This window comes from Haliotis cracherodii, unplaced genomic scaffold, assembly GCF_022045235.1.
Source record: "Haliotis cracherodii isolate W230 unplaced genomic scaffold, xgHalCrac1.p SCAF_2, whole genome shotgun sequence".
NCBI lineage: Eukaryota > Metazoa > Mollusca > Gastropoda > Lepetellida > Haliotidae > Haliotis > Haliotis cracherodii.
The window spans coordinates 27,727,580-27,740,868 of NW_027266275.1; the positions used below are offsets into that span (position 1 = coordinate 27,727,580).

General features: G+C 39.3%; 1 protein-coding gene across 2 annotated transcripts in view; it reads right to left on the reverse strand.

The window, feature by feature from the left end:
• LOC139467920 (protocadherin Fat 4-like) overlaps nucleotides 1–13,289 on the reverse strand; it is a 60,849-nt gene that overhangs the window by 14,425 nt on the left and 33,135 nt on the right. For both annotated transcript variants that reach the window (XM_071249508.1, XM_071249509.1), the window contains exons 18-46: nucleotides 12,443–12,625; nucleotides 12,203–12,331; nucleotides 11,739–11,921; nucleotides 11,491–11,625; nucleotides 10,467–10,658; nucleotides 10,148–10,264; nucleotides 9,608–9,790; nucleotides 9,083–9,208; nucleotides 8,763–8,945; nucleotides 8,497–8,619; nucleotides 8,157–8,339; nucleotides 7,887–8,009; nucleotides 7,530–7,721; nucleotides 7,286–7,414; nucleotides 6,561–6,743; nucleotides 6,334–6,465; nucleotides 5,976–6,158; nucleotides 5,620–5,742; nucleotides 5,205–5,393; nucleotides 4,972–5,094; nucleotides 3,747–3,929; nucleotides 3,465–3,587; nucleotides 3,093–3,275; nucleotides 2,849–2,977; nucleotides 2,546–2,731; nucleotides 2,122–2,250; nucleotides 1,542–1,724; nucleotides 1,289–1,411; nucleotides 170–349 (exon numbers count right to left, since the gene is read on the reverse strand). In XM_071249508.1, the coding sequence (XP_071105609.1) occupies nucleotides 170–349; nucleotides 1,289–1,411; nucleotides 1,542–1,724; nucleotides 2,122–2,250; nucleotides 2,546–2,731; nucleotides 2,849–2,977; nucleotides 3,093–3,275; nucleotides 3,465–3,587; nucleotides 3,747–3,929; nucleotides 4,972–5,094; nucleotides 5,205–5,393; nucleotides 5,620–5,742; nucleotides 5,976–6,158; nucleotides 6,334–6,465; nucleotides 6,561–6,743; nucleotides 7,286–7,414; nucleotides 7,530–7,721; nucleotides 7,887–8,009; nucleotides 8,157–8,339; nucleotides 8,497–8,619; nucleotides 8,763–8,945; nucleotides 9,083–9,208; nucleotides 9,608–9,790; nucleotides 10,148–10,264; nucleotides 10,467–10,658; nucleotides 11,491–11,625; nucleotides 11,739–11,921; nucleotides 12,203–12,331; nucleotides 12,443–12,625 (4,533 nt within the window). The remainder of the gene's footprint in view (nucleotides 1–169; nucleotides 350–1,288; nucleotides 1,412–1,541; nucleotides 1,725–2,121; nucleotides 2,251–2,545; nucleotides 2,732–2,848; nucleotides 2,978–3,092; nucleotides 3,276–3,464; nucleotides 3,588–3,746; nucleotides 3,930–4,971; nucleotides 5,095–5,204; nucleotides 5,394–5,619; nucleotides 5,743–5,975; nucleotides 6,159–6,333; nucleotides 6,466–6,560; nucleotides 6,744–7,285; nucleotides 7,415–7,529; nucleotides 7,722–7,886; nucleotides 8,010–8,156; nucleotides 8,340–8,496; nucleotides 8,620–8,762; nucleotides 8,946–9,082; nucleotides 9,209–9,607; nucleotides 9,791–10,147; nucleotides 10,265–10,466; nucleotides 10,659–11,490; nucleotides 11,626–11,738; nucleotides 11,922–12,202; nucleotides 12,332–12,442; nucleotides 12,626–13,289) is intronic.

Sequence of the window (13,289 nt, forward strand, 5' to 3'; positions counted from 1 at the left end):
ACATGATAATAAACACTGTAGCGGAATATGATTACGTAGAATGGAATTGAATTTGTGTGAATTTTACAGGATAATAGAACATACTTTGAATCAACTAGATGAAAAAAACATTAGGCATCGTAAGTGCAAGTAGTTGAAATGCAAAACTATGACTGCATTCAGAACATACCACACGATCTGGGTCACTGACGGAGAGGGAGAGTACACGAGTTCCAACAGGCTGTGTGACTGGGATTCTCGTGTTATATGGACGATTGCTGAACACAGGGGGGCCGCTGTTCTTAGTCACTGTTATCCTCACAATAGCATCACCAGTTTTTCCACGACCATCGGAAACTTGCACTTGGAACTGTATTGAGCAAAGTCAAATGTGAAGAAAAATATCTGGGCTATAACACAAACAGTGGAATATCTTGGTGTTATGAAGCCTGAACTGACAAACAACGGAGAACCTTGTCCCTGCAAGACAAAGTAATATAATATCCTGTATACGTCATATATACTCACCACCAAAAGAAACGTGAACCATAGAAACAAATAGAGAAGTATGTACGTCAAGAAGAGATGTTTCCAATGTGTACCAATGAATGACAAAACTAGCAATCAGTCAAGTGTTACCACAGAGTGACTTTATTTTTATCATTATATGTTGCACGTGATTTCCAAACACTAATTTACACCCTAATCCTGCACAAGACAAATGACGAGATATGTTCATAAGCATCGGTTCACACAACATACCAGTATGTTCATTTGTGCATCAAACCAATCTTATATCTCTTGAATGGGAGTAAGACTTCATATATTACCCAACATGTATGGTATTCACATTTCTTTTGGCGTTAAGTATACATGTAACTATAATTTTTCTAATGATTTCCTCACTAACGTGAAGCTGGGTGGAAGCATTTCGTACATTATCTGTTAACCAAGCTTCCCAGCATCACAAGACAATGTGATGTAATGGTTTAGAAAATAGGAATGAAAATATGATGTTATGCATTTGTTTGTTGCCTACAGCCAAAGTCAAGTCATAGCACAGAGGCCTGTATGTAATTGAAATGGACCAGACAAACAGGTGTTTGATATTTAGAGCACATGTATAACAAATTCAGGTCACAATGATACACGATCAATCAAATCACAGAGCCTGACCAACTGACTAAGTTAGTTGCCTCTCATAGGTTTTTGGGACCAATTTTATTCCGGAATCAACACTCTCTGAACAGTGACAAAAAGTCAAATGGATTCAAAGCTTAACCTAGAGTTGCTAATAACATGATCCTACCTCAAATGATGTGCTGTCAGTAGATCTCAAATCTTTCAGCAGAACAACAACACCAGTTGTTGGGTTGACATAGAAAAAGCTCTTGTCCGTGTCACTACCTTGGTTGCTGAAGGTTACAGCATCCTAAAAAAACACATCCCAGACTGTAACATTTTCTTCTTAGATTGGCTTTTCATAAACTGAATTCTCAGATAGTCATCAACTAAAAATAAAACATACTGTAGACATTCCTTAATCTCCAAATTGAACTCACCCCATCCGAGTCCTGTCCCGAGAGTTGTAAGACTGTGTTGCCCAAGGGGAAGGTATCAGGAATGCTCCTTGTGTATGGGGTGTTGGTAAATACAGGGAAGGCAGGGTTGCGTCGGACGTTGATGGTGAGCACACCCTCTGCCTTATTGAGTGGCCAGGCCGTATCATAACACTGAACCCGTACCTACAAGAAACAAGAACTGAAAGATAAGCAGGTAGCCAAACGGGACGAAGTTGAGCAACCATAGCAAAGGTGTTACCATGAATCTGATTTGCTCTAATTTTGTTATGTTTTGTTCAGGTAACCAACATCGAGTAATAATAACAGGTATAACCTTCCATATTGATTTAATATTGTTAACTGATCATAATGATAGATTTCTTTCATACTTCAGGTGAAATGATTTCATGATCTTAGTCTACGTTTCAGTGAAATATGACCTAGCTTGTGATTGGACAGAAGGATAAATTCACACAACCATGCCTTGACATGCCTTGTCTGTCGTTAGACAAGTGACGAACATATTGACATAGAAAGAATGACATATGACTGTACCTGTGACAAACCAGGGAATCCTTACCTTGTATTCAGCTCTGCTGACAGTATCAAGTTTTGGAGAGTTGTTGATCCTTACTTGTCCAGTAGCACCATCAAGAGTGAAGAAAGTGGATGAAGGCCAATCTCCAGTCATTTGGCATCGTACATTCCCCTATTAAACATAAAAATTAACATTTACAAGAAAATAACTCAAATATTGCTTGAAAAAAATGGTACTGATTGAAATCTCAGAATAACAAGAATGTGACAACTGACAACTTTACTGACTAGCTTTGTCAGTGTAGCTGCAATTTTGAAAATGTATTAATATGTATTTGCTTTTTCAACATTTTTAAATATTTCCACTACATTATGCCTGAATCAGAGGTGAGATGATAAAAAGGAAGAATGGAATTGTAATAGTATACTATATTGTGACAAAATGAAAAAGTTAACAGTCAACATACGTCTTGATCAGCATCAAATGGGTCCAAGGTATACACAAGGTCTGTAGGTTGTGCAGACTCCTCAATGGTTACTGATGCAGGCAGGTTACGGATTATAGGAATGGCTGTGTCACGTGGAACGTTCACTGTCACCAGTGTTGTACCGTTTCGAGCAGGATTTCCATTGTCTTTAGCAAGAATTGTGATCTGAAACAACACACATATACAAATTTACTAGAATTAGCATCTGACTAAAGTATATGCATCATTGCAAAAAATTGATCAAGATCATGGTTATATAGCCTATGATTTGTCCAAACTCACATCATATCTCGTTGTACGGTCAGTGTCTGCTGTCAAGTTCTTCTTGAGAGTCAGCAAACAAGTGCGGGAATCGACAGCAAAGAATTCTTGTGATTTGGCAGTGCCACTGATCTCACAGGTTGTGACGGTCTGTAAAATTGTAAGGAAATAACATCAAGTATTATTCAGTGTCACATATTAGATGTCACTCTTAGGTCATACAATATCATCAAAGAAGGCAATAACAAAGACAGAGTCTACATACACTATCCCTGTCTGTGACATTGATTGGCCGAGACCAAGAGGTTGTGCTGGTTGTCTCTGGCAACTCCAGGGTAACGCTGGGAGGACTGAACTCAGGGCCAAATCCATTTCTGTTTACAGTGATGCGGACTGTAGAGGTGCTTCTCAGATCTGGGTACAAGGAATCATAACCAGCCACCAGGAGCTGTCAAGGGAAAAAATATTTTATCACAATTAACAAACATTTTGTAGGCTGGCATATTGAAAAAGCTTACAATTATTACCTTAACGCATCTGTTAAAAGGATTTTTCAATTGAAATTGGAAGGATAAATAGGAAAAGTTCAATATAATAGCTAGTTATCATTAAATGTTTTGTCTGATTATCTACATACCTTGTATTCGCGGTTGCCGTCTGGTCGTAGATCACTGATAACAGTAACTCTACCAGTACGGTTATTGACACCAAAGAATGTCGGTGCTGGGTATTCTCCAACAACCTCATACACCATGTTACCCTGAAGCAAAGTGAGAGAATAGTCATTGCAACTTCTGTAATCTATTTCTGAGAATATGTTGTACACATTCAACTCCAAAGAGGCAGGCACACTAATACTGAAAATATTGATTGATTTACTGAAATTAAATAGAAACATTGAGAGGGATCATAAACTCACCGGTGGAGTCTTTGTAGCTTGTACATCAACAACAAATGTACTGATAGGGTTCTTCTCATCAACCGTGGCAAAATACTCATTCTGTGTAAACTGGGGGAACTGGATTGAGCCGACATTGACTTGAAGTGTTGTAGTATCTACATTGGCAGTTGGGAAGCCATTGTCTGTTACTTGGATGCTACACTGAAACAGTGATTGAATCATTGGTAAACATTTCTAACGATCGGCACATAGCAGCATAACATGTTCAAGGAATTATGTGTCTTAAAGTTTCAAAGCCAATAAAGTCATTTCAATGCGTTTCACTCAACTAGCCCTAAATGTGATAACAACGATTGTCCAGGGCTGACACCTATTCATACGTGTTATTAATGTTCTGATAATAGTTGTTATCACATTGGGAAATTCTTATCAAAATCTTCCTCACAAATTATTTCATCGTTTTATATTTGAGTATGCCTGCATGCAGTAAAGGCAGTCAAGCTTTCAAGACATTTCATTGAACACTCTATCTATGTCTGTGTGGAATGCTTGCTCTGTGATACAGAATGTTCTCATACAGAGTGAGTGAGTGACTGAGTTTAGTTAACACCGCTTTGAGGTGAGGCGAAGGTGAAATGGGGTTTAACGTCGCGTTCAAGATTATTCCACTTTTACAGCGATGGGTGTGTGTGTGTGTGTGTGTGTGTGTGTGTGTGTGTGTGTGTGTGTGTGTGGTGTGGTGTGGTGGTGTGGTGTGGTGTGGTGTGGTGTGGTGTGTGTGTGTATACAGTGTACCACCAAACCAGCCTTTGTTTTAGCCCCTAATACCAAGTGCCAGGCATGGTTACAACACGCACCATCTTTTAATGTCTATTGGTATGACACGACTGGGAATCAAACACCCGACCTTCTGCCCACTGGACAGACACTCTACTACTTAACAACAGAGTCATTCCAACACTGCTTTGAAAAGTGAAAGGAAAGCTTAACATGCAAGGAAATCTTGAAGTGATGCAGGTCTTAGAGGATTACTATTTTGGTGAAATCTACGAATATGGTGGACAAATGACAACCTGGCGAATCTAGGATCAAACCCATGTTTATCGATAGAACAAAGGGATGCTAATTGCAGAGCTTTTGATGTGTCCCTTTGTGAGAAGAATGCAGTGAATGCAGGGCTGACATATACTTATTGGATTTTCTATTAATTTCAGAATGAGACTATGCTTCATGGAGCACTCACGGTGAAACTGGGAGTAGTGGCCACACGTATGTTCTTGCTGAGGAGGACCACGCCAGTGTCAGGATTCATGTAGAAGGTTTCCTGGCATCGTGCATCTCCAGTGATGGTGAAAGTCAACTTGTCCTGAACACAATCATACACATATGTTACATGAGTGCATGAACGCAAGCATTACAAAAGAATATACTTATATAAAACTGAAACCAACTCATTACACGTTGACTGGTTCTTACATTTTGGTCTGCATCCTGTGCACTGACTAGATTAGTAACAGTGGTACCAAGACCTGCGTTGTCCTGAATGGTGGCGACATATGGTCCTCCGATAATCAATGGAGATGATGGATTCCTTGTCACAGTGATCACCAAAGTACTCTCAACCCAGAATGTAGGAAACTCAGAGTCATAGGCTCGAACACGAAGCTGAAAAAGAAAGATACTTGGGAACTCAGTCAATGCAACAGAATACACATGTACACTCTGTTACCTTAAAAACATGGTTCATTAGTCAATTACTTTTACCAAAGTTTATAGCAAAACATGAACACTGACAAGTTTCGAATAGTATGGCTGCCTTAATCATGTGAGTGATGTCTCAGAATCGAGAGTTAACAATTCAACTCTTTAACAGTGACAAAGCCCTGCTCACAGTGTATTGTGCATCACGCCCTGAGCGGAGGTCCCTGCGAATTGACACAATGCCAGTTGTCTGGTTGACGGCAAAGAAGTATGGGGCTAGACCCTCTCCTTGGACTTCATAAACCATGGTTCCCTGAAAACAAAAGTACTTCATATTACAATGCGCCCTGTCATACAACAGCTAGTTTGTCAACAGAATTTCAATACTGAATCTTACACACTCAATCAACCTTGAGTATTCTTTAATAAATAAGGTAACCACAGTCATTGAAATACATCCATTTGGACCTTATTAGTTTCATGTATCTATTATGTATCTGGTTATTGTATATTAATGGATTACTCATCAAGTAGAAATATACGTACAGCAATATTAGCTTTGCTTGCGGACAAAGTATATATGTTGGTAGTGACTGGACGATCTTCTCGAACAGTTGTGTCGAATCTGTTGCTGCCAAAGGATGGCCTTTGGATGCCAGTGATGATAATATTGACATTCACATCAGAGCTCTTTGCAGGACGGCCACTGTCTGTAGCCCTCACATTCATCTAGAAAACATGCAAGAAAGAAATAGCTGTGAAACATTGCTACGTGCTGTTTTTCTTCCAGTGACTCATGATACAAGAAATGACATGAATTTACTAGTAGAAATATAAGAACACAATGGGTTAATTATATTCAATCGAAGTTTGCTATAGAGACAGGCAACCATACTGATCCTACCGTGTATGTGCGTCCTCCTAAGCCCAGGAGTTGCCTTCGAGGGTAGATAACTCCAGTTTCCCTCACAATATAGAAGTAGGACAGGCCATCCGCACCATTCAGATCAGATGTCAGTTGATAAATGACAGTATCCTAACGACAAAAATTATTGCCATTAACAATCATTAAGGAGCAAGAAGAATCAATTCATGTACATGTACGTAATAAAAGGAACCTTGATTACTTACCCTGTCCTGATCAGTTGCATTTATATTAATGACAGGCACTGCCAACTGGTGAGTCTCCAGTATGGTGTTTGTGTAGGTCGACTGCGAGAACAGCGGATTGTTGGCGTTACGCACTACGTTGATCTGCACAGTTTCAGTCACGCGGACATCAGGCATCTGGCTGTCATACACAGTTATTTGGAGCTGAAATACAAAAAGAAAGAAACTTTAAACTACACAGTCTATAGTTGAGTCCTAGGAATAATGAAATGGAAATCGTGCTTTCAATGCTTCATGCTTATCACAAAATATTGTAGGAATGAAACTCCACAGAAAACAACAAACTTTGTTAACTTGTTAGCATATCACAAAGTACTCTGTCAGTTTGATGTACCAGATCATCAAATCCTCTGATGTTGGATCCTGTCTGTCTGTTAACTTTCTTTAACCTTATATAAAACTATTGTTAGGTTACCATCAACAGCTGGAGGCTATTTGGTGAAATTTGTGTACATAAAATAATGAACCTATGAGAAAATGTACTGGTAAATAAAAGCAACAAGTTAAATATTTAGATTCAAATCATTGAGTTTTCAAGTAAATTTTGTTCCCCAAAGATCGGAACACATTGGCTTCATGCTCCACTTTCATAAACAGACATGATACACAACCCTGTGTATATACTGCATACCTGTATACTGCCTATCGGATCAACTGAAACGTAGTAGACTGCTCGACATACTTACAGTGTAAGAATCACGTCCTAAACCATCATTCTTCAGATCCTGTGTAATGTTGATTCTGCCATCGTTTCTGTTGACACCAAAGAAGGTCTGTGCAGGGTAGATACCTGTGGCTTCGTACACAAGGGAGCCCTGGAGAAAACAACAACGTATAAGCAATTCAAATGTGTGAACTTAGACAAAATTGAAAATACATATCTTTGACGTTAACCATATTCAAATTCTGAACTACATTGTGGCTGTTCACCTTCAGATCTGGATCTCTTGCTGTTACGCCACTGTAGATGATTGTTCCCAGAGAGCCAATTTCTGACACTCCACTAGCAACGTAGGGGGTTCCAAGGAACTCTGGCGGGAATTGATCCTTCTGAATGTTGATGATGACTTGGCTACGATCTTCCTGGGTCAGAATTGGTCTGTCAAATGCCCGCACTGGCAGCTGCAAAAGCACATGATGAAATAAAATATGTAATAATATAAATATGAAAGTACCACCATGCAATAAACAAAACCAAAATATGTGATCCACAATTAAAAAAAGTGCAAAAGTAATAGTAATAGAATTAGGTTAACGTATCATATGCTTATTTTGAAATATTCATACCGTGAACTGCGTGGTGGGAATATTCTGCACAGAGCGTATGAGGAAGACATCTCCAGTTGCTCCATTAAGGAAGAAATAGCTGCCAGCATTTGTGGTGGCCTCAAGATTGTAGGTTACTCTGTCCTGAAAACATACATATGGTCTGTAACTTGTGTTTTTGTCATGTTATCAAATTTCATCATTATTAAACTGTCTGTGAGGAAATGATACTGGATTTATGGTAGTTTTCAATGCCATCATAAAGTTATAAGTTATTGTATCTCCTCCTACCCCATCTGGATCTACAGCTGTGACCGTGGTGACAAGGGTTCCAACTTGCTTGTCTTCACTGATATTGATGACATAAGGGTTGAGGGTGAACTTGGGGGCATTGCTGTTGACATTCACCCCAATGGTGACTGTTTCAGTATTACGCACTGATGGGATCTCCGAATCGTAGACAGACACACGAAGCTGTAAGGAACAGAAATAAAGTTTATTAGAAATAACAACTTCAAACTACATGATTTATGAAGTTATGATTTATGTTTAGTTCTCATGATGATTTACCTGGGGCTGACAATGATAGACACCAGCAAGAACTGGACGATGAACCTGTAAGATGACTTACTGTGAACTGCCGGGTCTGAACAGTTGTGAGATTTGATCGGACAGAGATGACTCCAGTTGTTGAGTTGATCTTGAAATAGCTTGGAGCTGGGATGTCTCCAACGATTTCATAGACTAGCTGACCCTGCAAAATACCATACAGGAATAGATAATATGTGTAAGTAAGTACAGACAGACTACAGTATCATTTCAGAACACTTTACATAACAAGCTTTTATTATACAAAACTCAAAACTGTGTATTTTAATGCCAGCATAAAACACCTACCCTTAGATTATCATCTATTGCATTGACATCAAAGATGACTGTGTCCACAGCGTTTGTCTCAGATGCACTAGCGAAGTATGGTGTGCCCACGAAGCGTGGTTGGTCATCCCTCACAACTTGTATAACAACTTGAGTATCAGACACCCTTGGTGGATCTCTCTGATCACTTGCACGAACTTGGAACTGTAACAGAAACAATGAAATGGAGAAGTTCCACATTAAGATTGCTGCCAAGAAACAGGCAAAGTGAAGGTTGAGGCCAAATTGAAACATTCCAAATGAAATGGTAATCGCTTTCCACTCATGTTGCCAGTACTTACCACATATTGGGACTGGGTGTTGAGAGACAAGGATCTCCTAACATAGATTTCACCAGTTCGATCATCGATGAAGAAGTATGTCTGAGCCTGATCATTAGGCAGAACCATACCGTACCGCACAGTGTCCTGCAACAAACAATGCACATCAGCATTACACAAGTTAGATACCTTTTGAGAAAAAAAAAATCAGTTAACACAGCAACAGTGACTGTTTTTGTCCACTAGTCCTTATAATGATATCATATAGCAAAACCCTTAATACTAGCAAATTTCTGCTGGTCCTTATGATACCTTAATTATTCAGAAGTTTGACAAGGAGTAGTGCCAATTTCTACCACTGTATCAAGGTAGTGAAGTAATATCTTTTCTGATCAAGAACCTTCCCTTGACAGAACAGGGTCAAGCCCTTCATACGAGAGTGCAATTTGAACTCTACTGATATGATTCTGACCAGCATCACAATCTGTTCGGTGTGCCTTACTATCATTGTTACTGAAGACAAAAGAGAAAATATTGCACACTCACCCCATCACTGTCTGATGCATTCACACGAAGTACTGAGGTTCCTGTGTTGGTGAACTCAAACACTTGAGCACTGTACTGAGTGGTGGTGAACTGAGGTACCCCAACATTACGGTCAACATAGACGGTTATTCTTGCTGTCCCTCTGTTCAGGGGGAAATCAGAGTCGTACGCTGCAACTGTCATCTGAAAATGAAGGAAAGGTTGGCTCCATGATTTGTAACTGAGCTACCACATACCACGGCTATCTCTACTCATCAAAATTTAATCAATCAACAACACCATTGGTCTGATAGTTAAATGTCACACACAGCAATATACCAGCTATATGACCTCAATCAAGGGATTGTCAGAAACCTGTGATTGATATTATGATCAACATCCCATGCCATCAGAGTACATCACCGAAGTCAACATGCAGTTAACGAAGTGAGAGAACCTGACCACCTGATCCATTCAGATGCCTTGTCCTGTTAACACAGCATGCCAGACACCTATTTTAACATGTAAGTTCCACGTGGTCACCACAGATAGCCTACTTACATCAAATCTGGAAGTTGATGTGGATGTGAGTGGGCGTCTGACATATAGTCTTCCATTATCCATCCAGAAGAAAGCCATTCCCAGGCCATCACCAGTAATCACATATTTCACGGTTCCCTGGTATGACACAAAAAATAATTGTCACAAATCATTCATGAAATAGTACAACATTTAGCAAAATTTTCAAAAATAACAGACATCCATCGTACACCTCTATTTATCCCCAAATCACTCTATTTACCTTTCAAAAGAAATCAAGCTACCGTACTGAAACAGAATTGAAAGTACTGCTGTAACAGAATAATACCCATGCACATACCTTTCTGTCTGCGTCATTAGCAAATATTGTAAGGACTGGTTGTGTGTCATTTACTGCAGTGTTCTCTGGGATGTTTGTCTGGTATTCAACCTGGCTGAATATTGGAGCACCAGCATCTCGTTCAATGGTAACATAAACATATGCTTGACTTATTCGACGAGGGGACCCATTGTCGATTGCTTGTACAGCAAACTGAAACCAAACCAAGAAACATATGAAACCAAACCATGTTTCAACCTGCTTGACAAAGGCTGCTAGGCACTTCACAAAGAATGTACAGTACGTAAAACAAACTTAAATGTACCACAATGTCCAGATCAAATTGGCCCTGTATATACTTGGATACATCATAAAGACAATACTACCCATAGTCTTATCAATACTCAATGCTGATTGGTCAGTCGTAGCAATATAACGTGACATTGCTTCGTTGTTGAAAACAATATGTGATAATGTCAACCATTTTTCATGACAACACAAATGAATAACATTATGTCATCTGAACAACAAGCTGATTTCAGTGATGTTCTCTGTAGGACTGATATTCCTTATATTTACATAGTTTCTCAAAATGACAATGAGTAAAAATATACAGAACCACCTTCTAGAAACTTGGATTTACAGACTATCAGTCCATTGTGAAGGAATATTTTAAGTTCTTCACCAAAGGCTCGGGGCTTACACCATTTCTTTATTTTTTAATGCCATACTCAGCAATATTCCGGCTATATGACGGCAGTCTTTCATTAATAGAATCTGGACCAGACAATCCAGTTATCTGATATCATGAGCATTGATCTACACATTTTGGATATGATGACATGCATCAACTAAGTTAGTGATCCTGACCACCCGATCCTGTAAGTCTCCCCTTACAAGCATAGTCGCCTTTTACTGCAAGCATGGGTTGCTGAAGACCTGTTCTACCCCAGATCTTCATGGGCAGCTTACACCATTCATTCACTTGGGTCAGATTATCTGTAATTACTCATATATCTGTAGATCCTCTATACATTGGACTCACCCTGAAGAAGTTAGCTGTTCCTGGGGCTTGTAAGTTACTGCGGGTAAAGACGATGCCAGAAGTGGTTCCCAGAGAGAAGTATCTAGAAGCTGTCTGGCCCTCAGTATCTTGAAGAATGTAGTACTGGATGGAGTCCTGGCCAACACACATGTATACAATTAAATCAAATACTCATTGCAGTAACAGAAGCCCTCCTACAAGGACATCATCATAACTGCATAAAATACAGATGTGGTCCAAATTCCTACCCTATCAGCATCAGAGGCGTTGACTGTCAGCAGCATGCTGTTGATTGGATAGGTCTCAGGAATGGTGATTCTGTACTCTCCTTCAGCAAATACTGGGGTGCTTGGATTGAGGTTTACAAAGATGACCACATCCTCACTGGCACGCATATTTGGGAATGCTGTATCATATGCTTGCACACGGAGCTGGAAAATGACAGAATTCTTCACTGTACCAACATTAAAACGGTGATGCACAGAATAAATTGCTAGAAAACAGAGTTGTTTTAAACAGGATATCTGTCAGACAGCGAAAAACAGTGCAAATTATTACAAGATTCCAGCAATATTGCGCTACTTGATAACCATAATTGTGTACAATGTTTACATTTGTATTAAGTACACAAAATGTGGAATAATGATAAACTATGCTGATTGTTGTTTACTAAAGGAGCAATTGATTGCATAAAATGAAAAGGTATTCTTACTGTGTATCTGGATGTTCTCAGGCTGTCAGTAGTGAGGTTCTTCGACACATGTATTTCTCCAGTGGTCTTATTCAGACGGAAGAAGTCAGGAGCTGGGTACACGCCAACTGCCTCATACTCAATACTCCCCTGAAGCAATGATACCAACTCATACACAACATGGAATTTCCAACATACACAACAAACATTGTGACAACTACACGTAGCAGATCTGTAAAAGTGATCCTGCGACAGACATACCTGAAGATCTGGATCTGTTGCCGAGACTCTCGTCACATACGTGTTGGCTGGTTGACTAACAAGGATATTGGCATTATATGGCTGGCCAATAAAAGTGGTATTACGGTTTCGTGGTCGGTTGATCTCTATTGTAACTGTTGCATTGGCAGCTCCTCCACGGCCATCAGATGCCTCAATCACCATCTATAACCAATTACAAAAATGACACATAAAGCTTTGGGTGACATTAACATGCGACATATCTCCAGGAGGATCTTAGTCTCTGTAAGAGCAACCATAAGAGTGATCGTTATGGGATAGTGAGAACACAGGTAAGGCAATTAGACAGCTCACAATAGAGATTGAGCTACAAACTTTATAAATATCGAATGCATTAACATTCATTGGTACTATTCAACAGTAAAATATTGCACAAGTGACACAACCAATATGGTAAATATTTGTTCAACTGTAAAACTAACAAACTGCATTCAATGCACCAACTTTGAAGCACCGAGGAAACAAAAATTGATATCCCTGTTTCCATGGATGGAAATGAACTCCATATTCTTAAAGGTAGGAGTACACTATTCTATTCTCAGATATTTGGGAGAATGTTCAAGATAGGATAGAAGAATGCTTGCTTGAATTTACTTCCTTTCTAATTTTGTAATGTTTCATACATTATCAGTTGACCATCACATGACAATCGCATTTTCTTCATCACTTCAATGCCACCAGGGTCATGGAGAGCAATCCAGGTAAAAGACAACTGATACTAAATACAAACAGGTTACTTCAGATACTGTCTTGTTAAAGCAGAGAGCTTGGGTGTTTAAAATATTTGCTTAAATCTAATAAGTTAAAC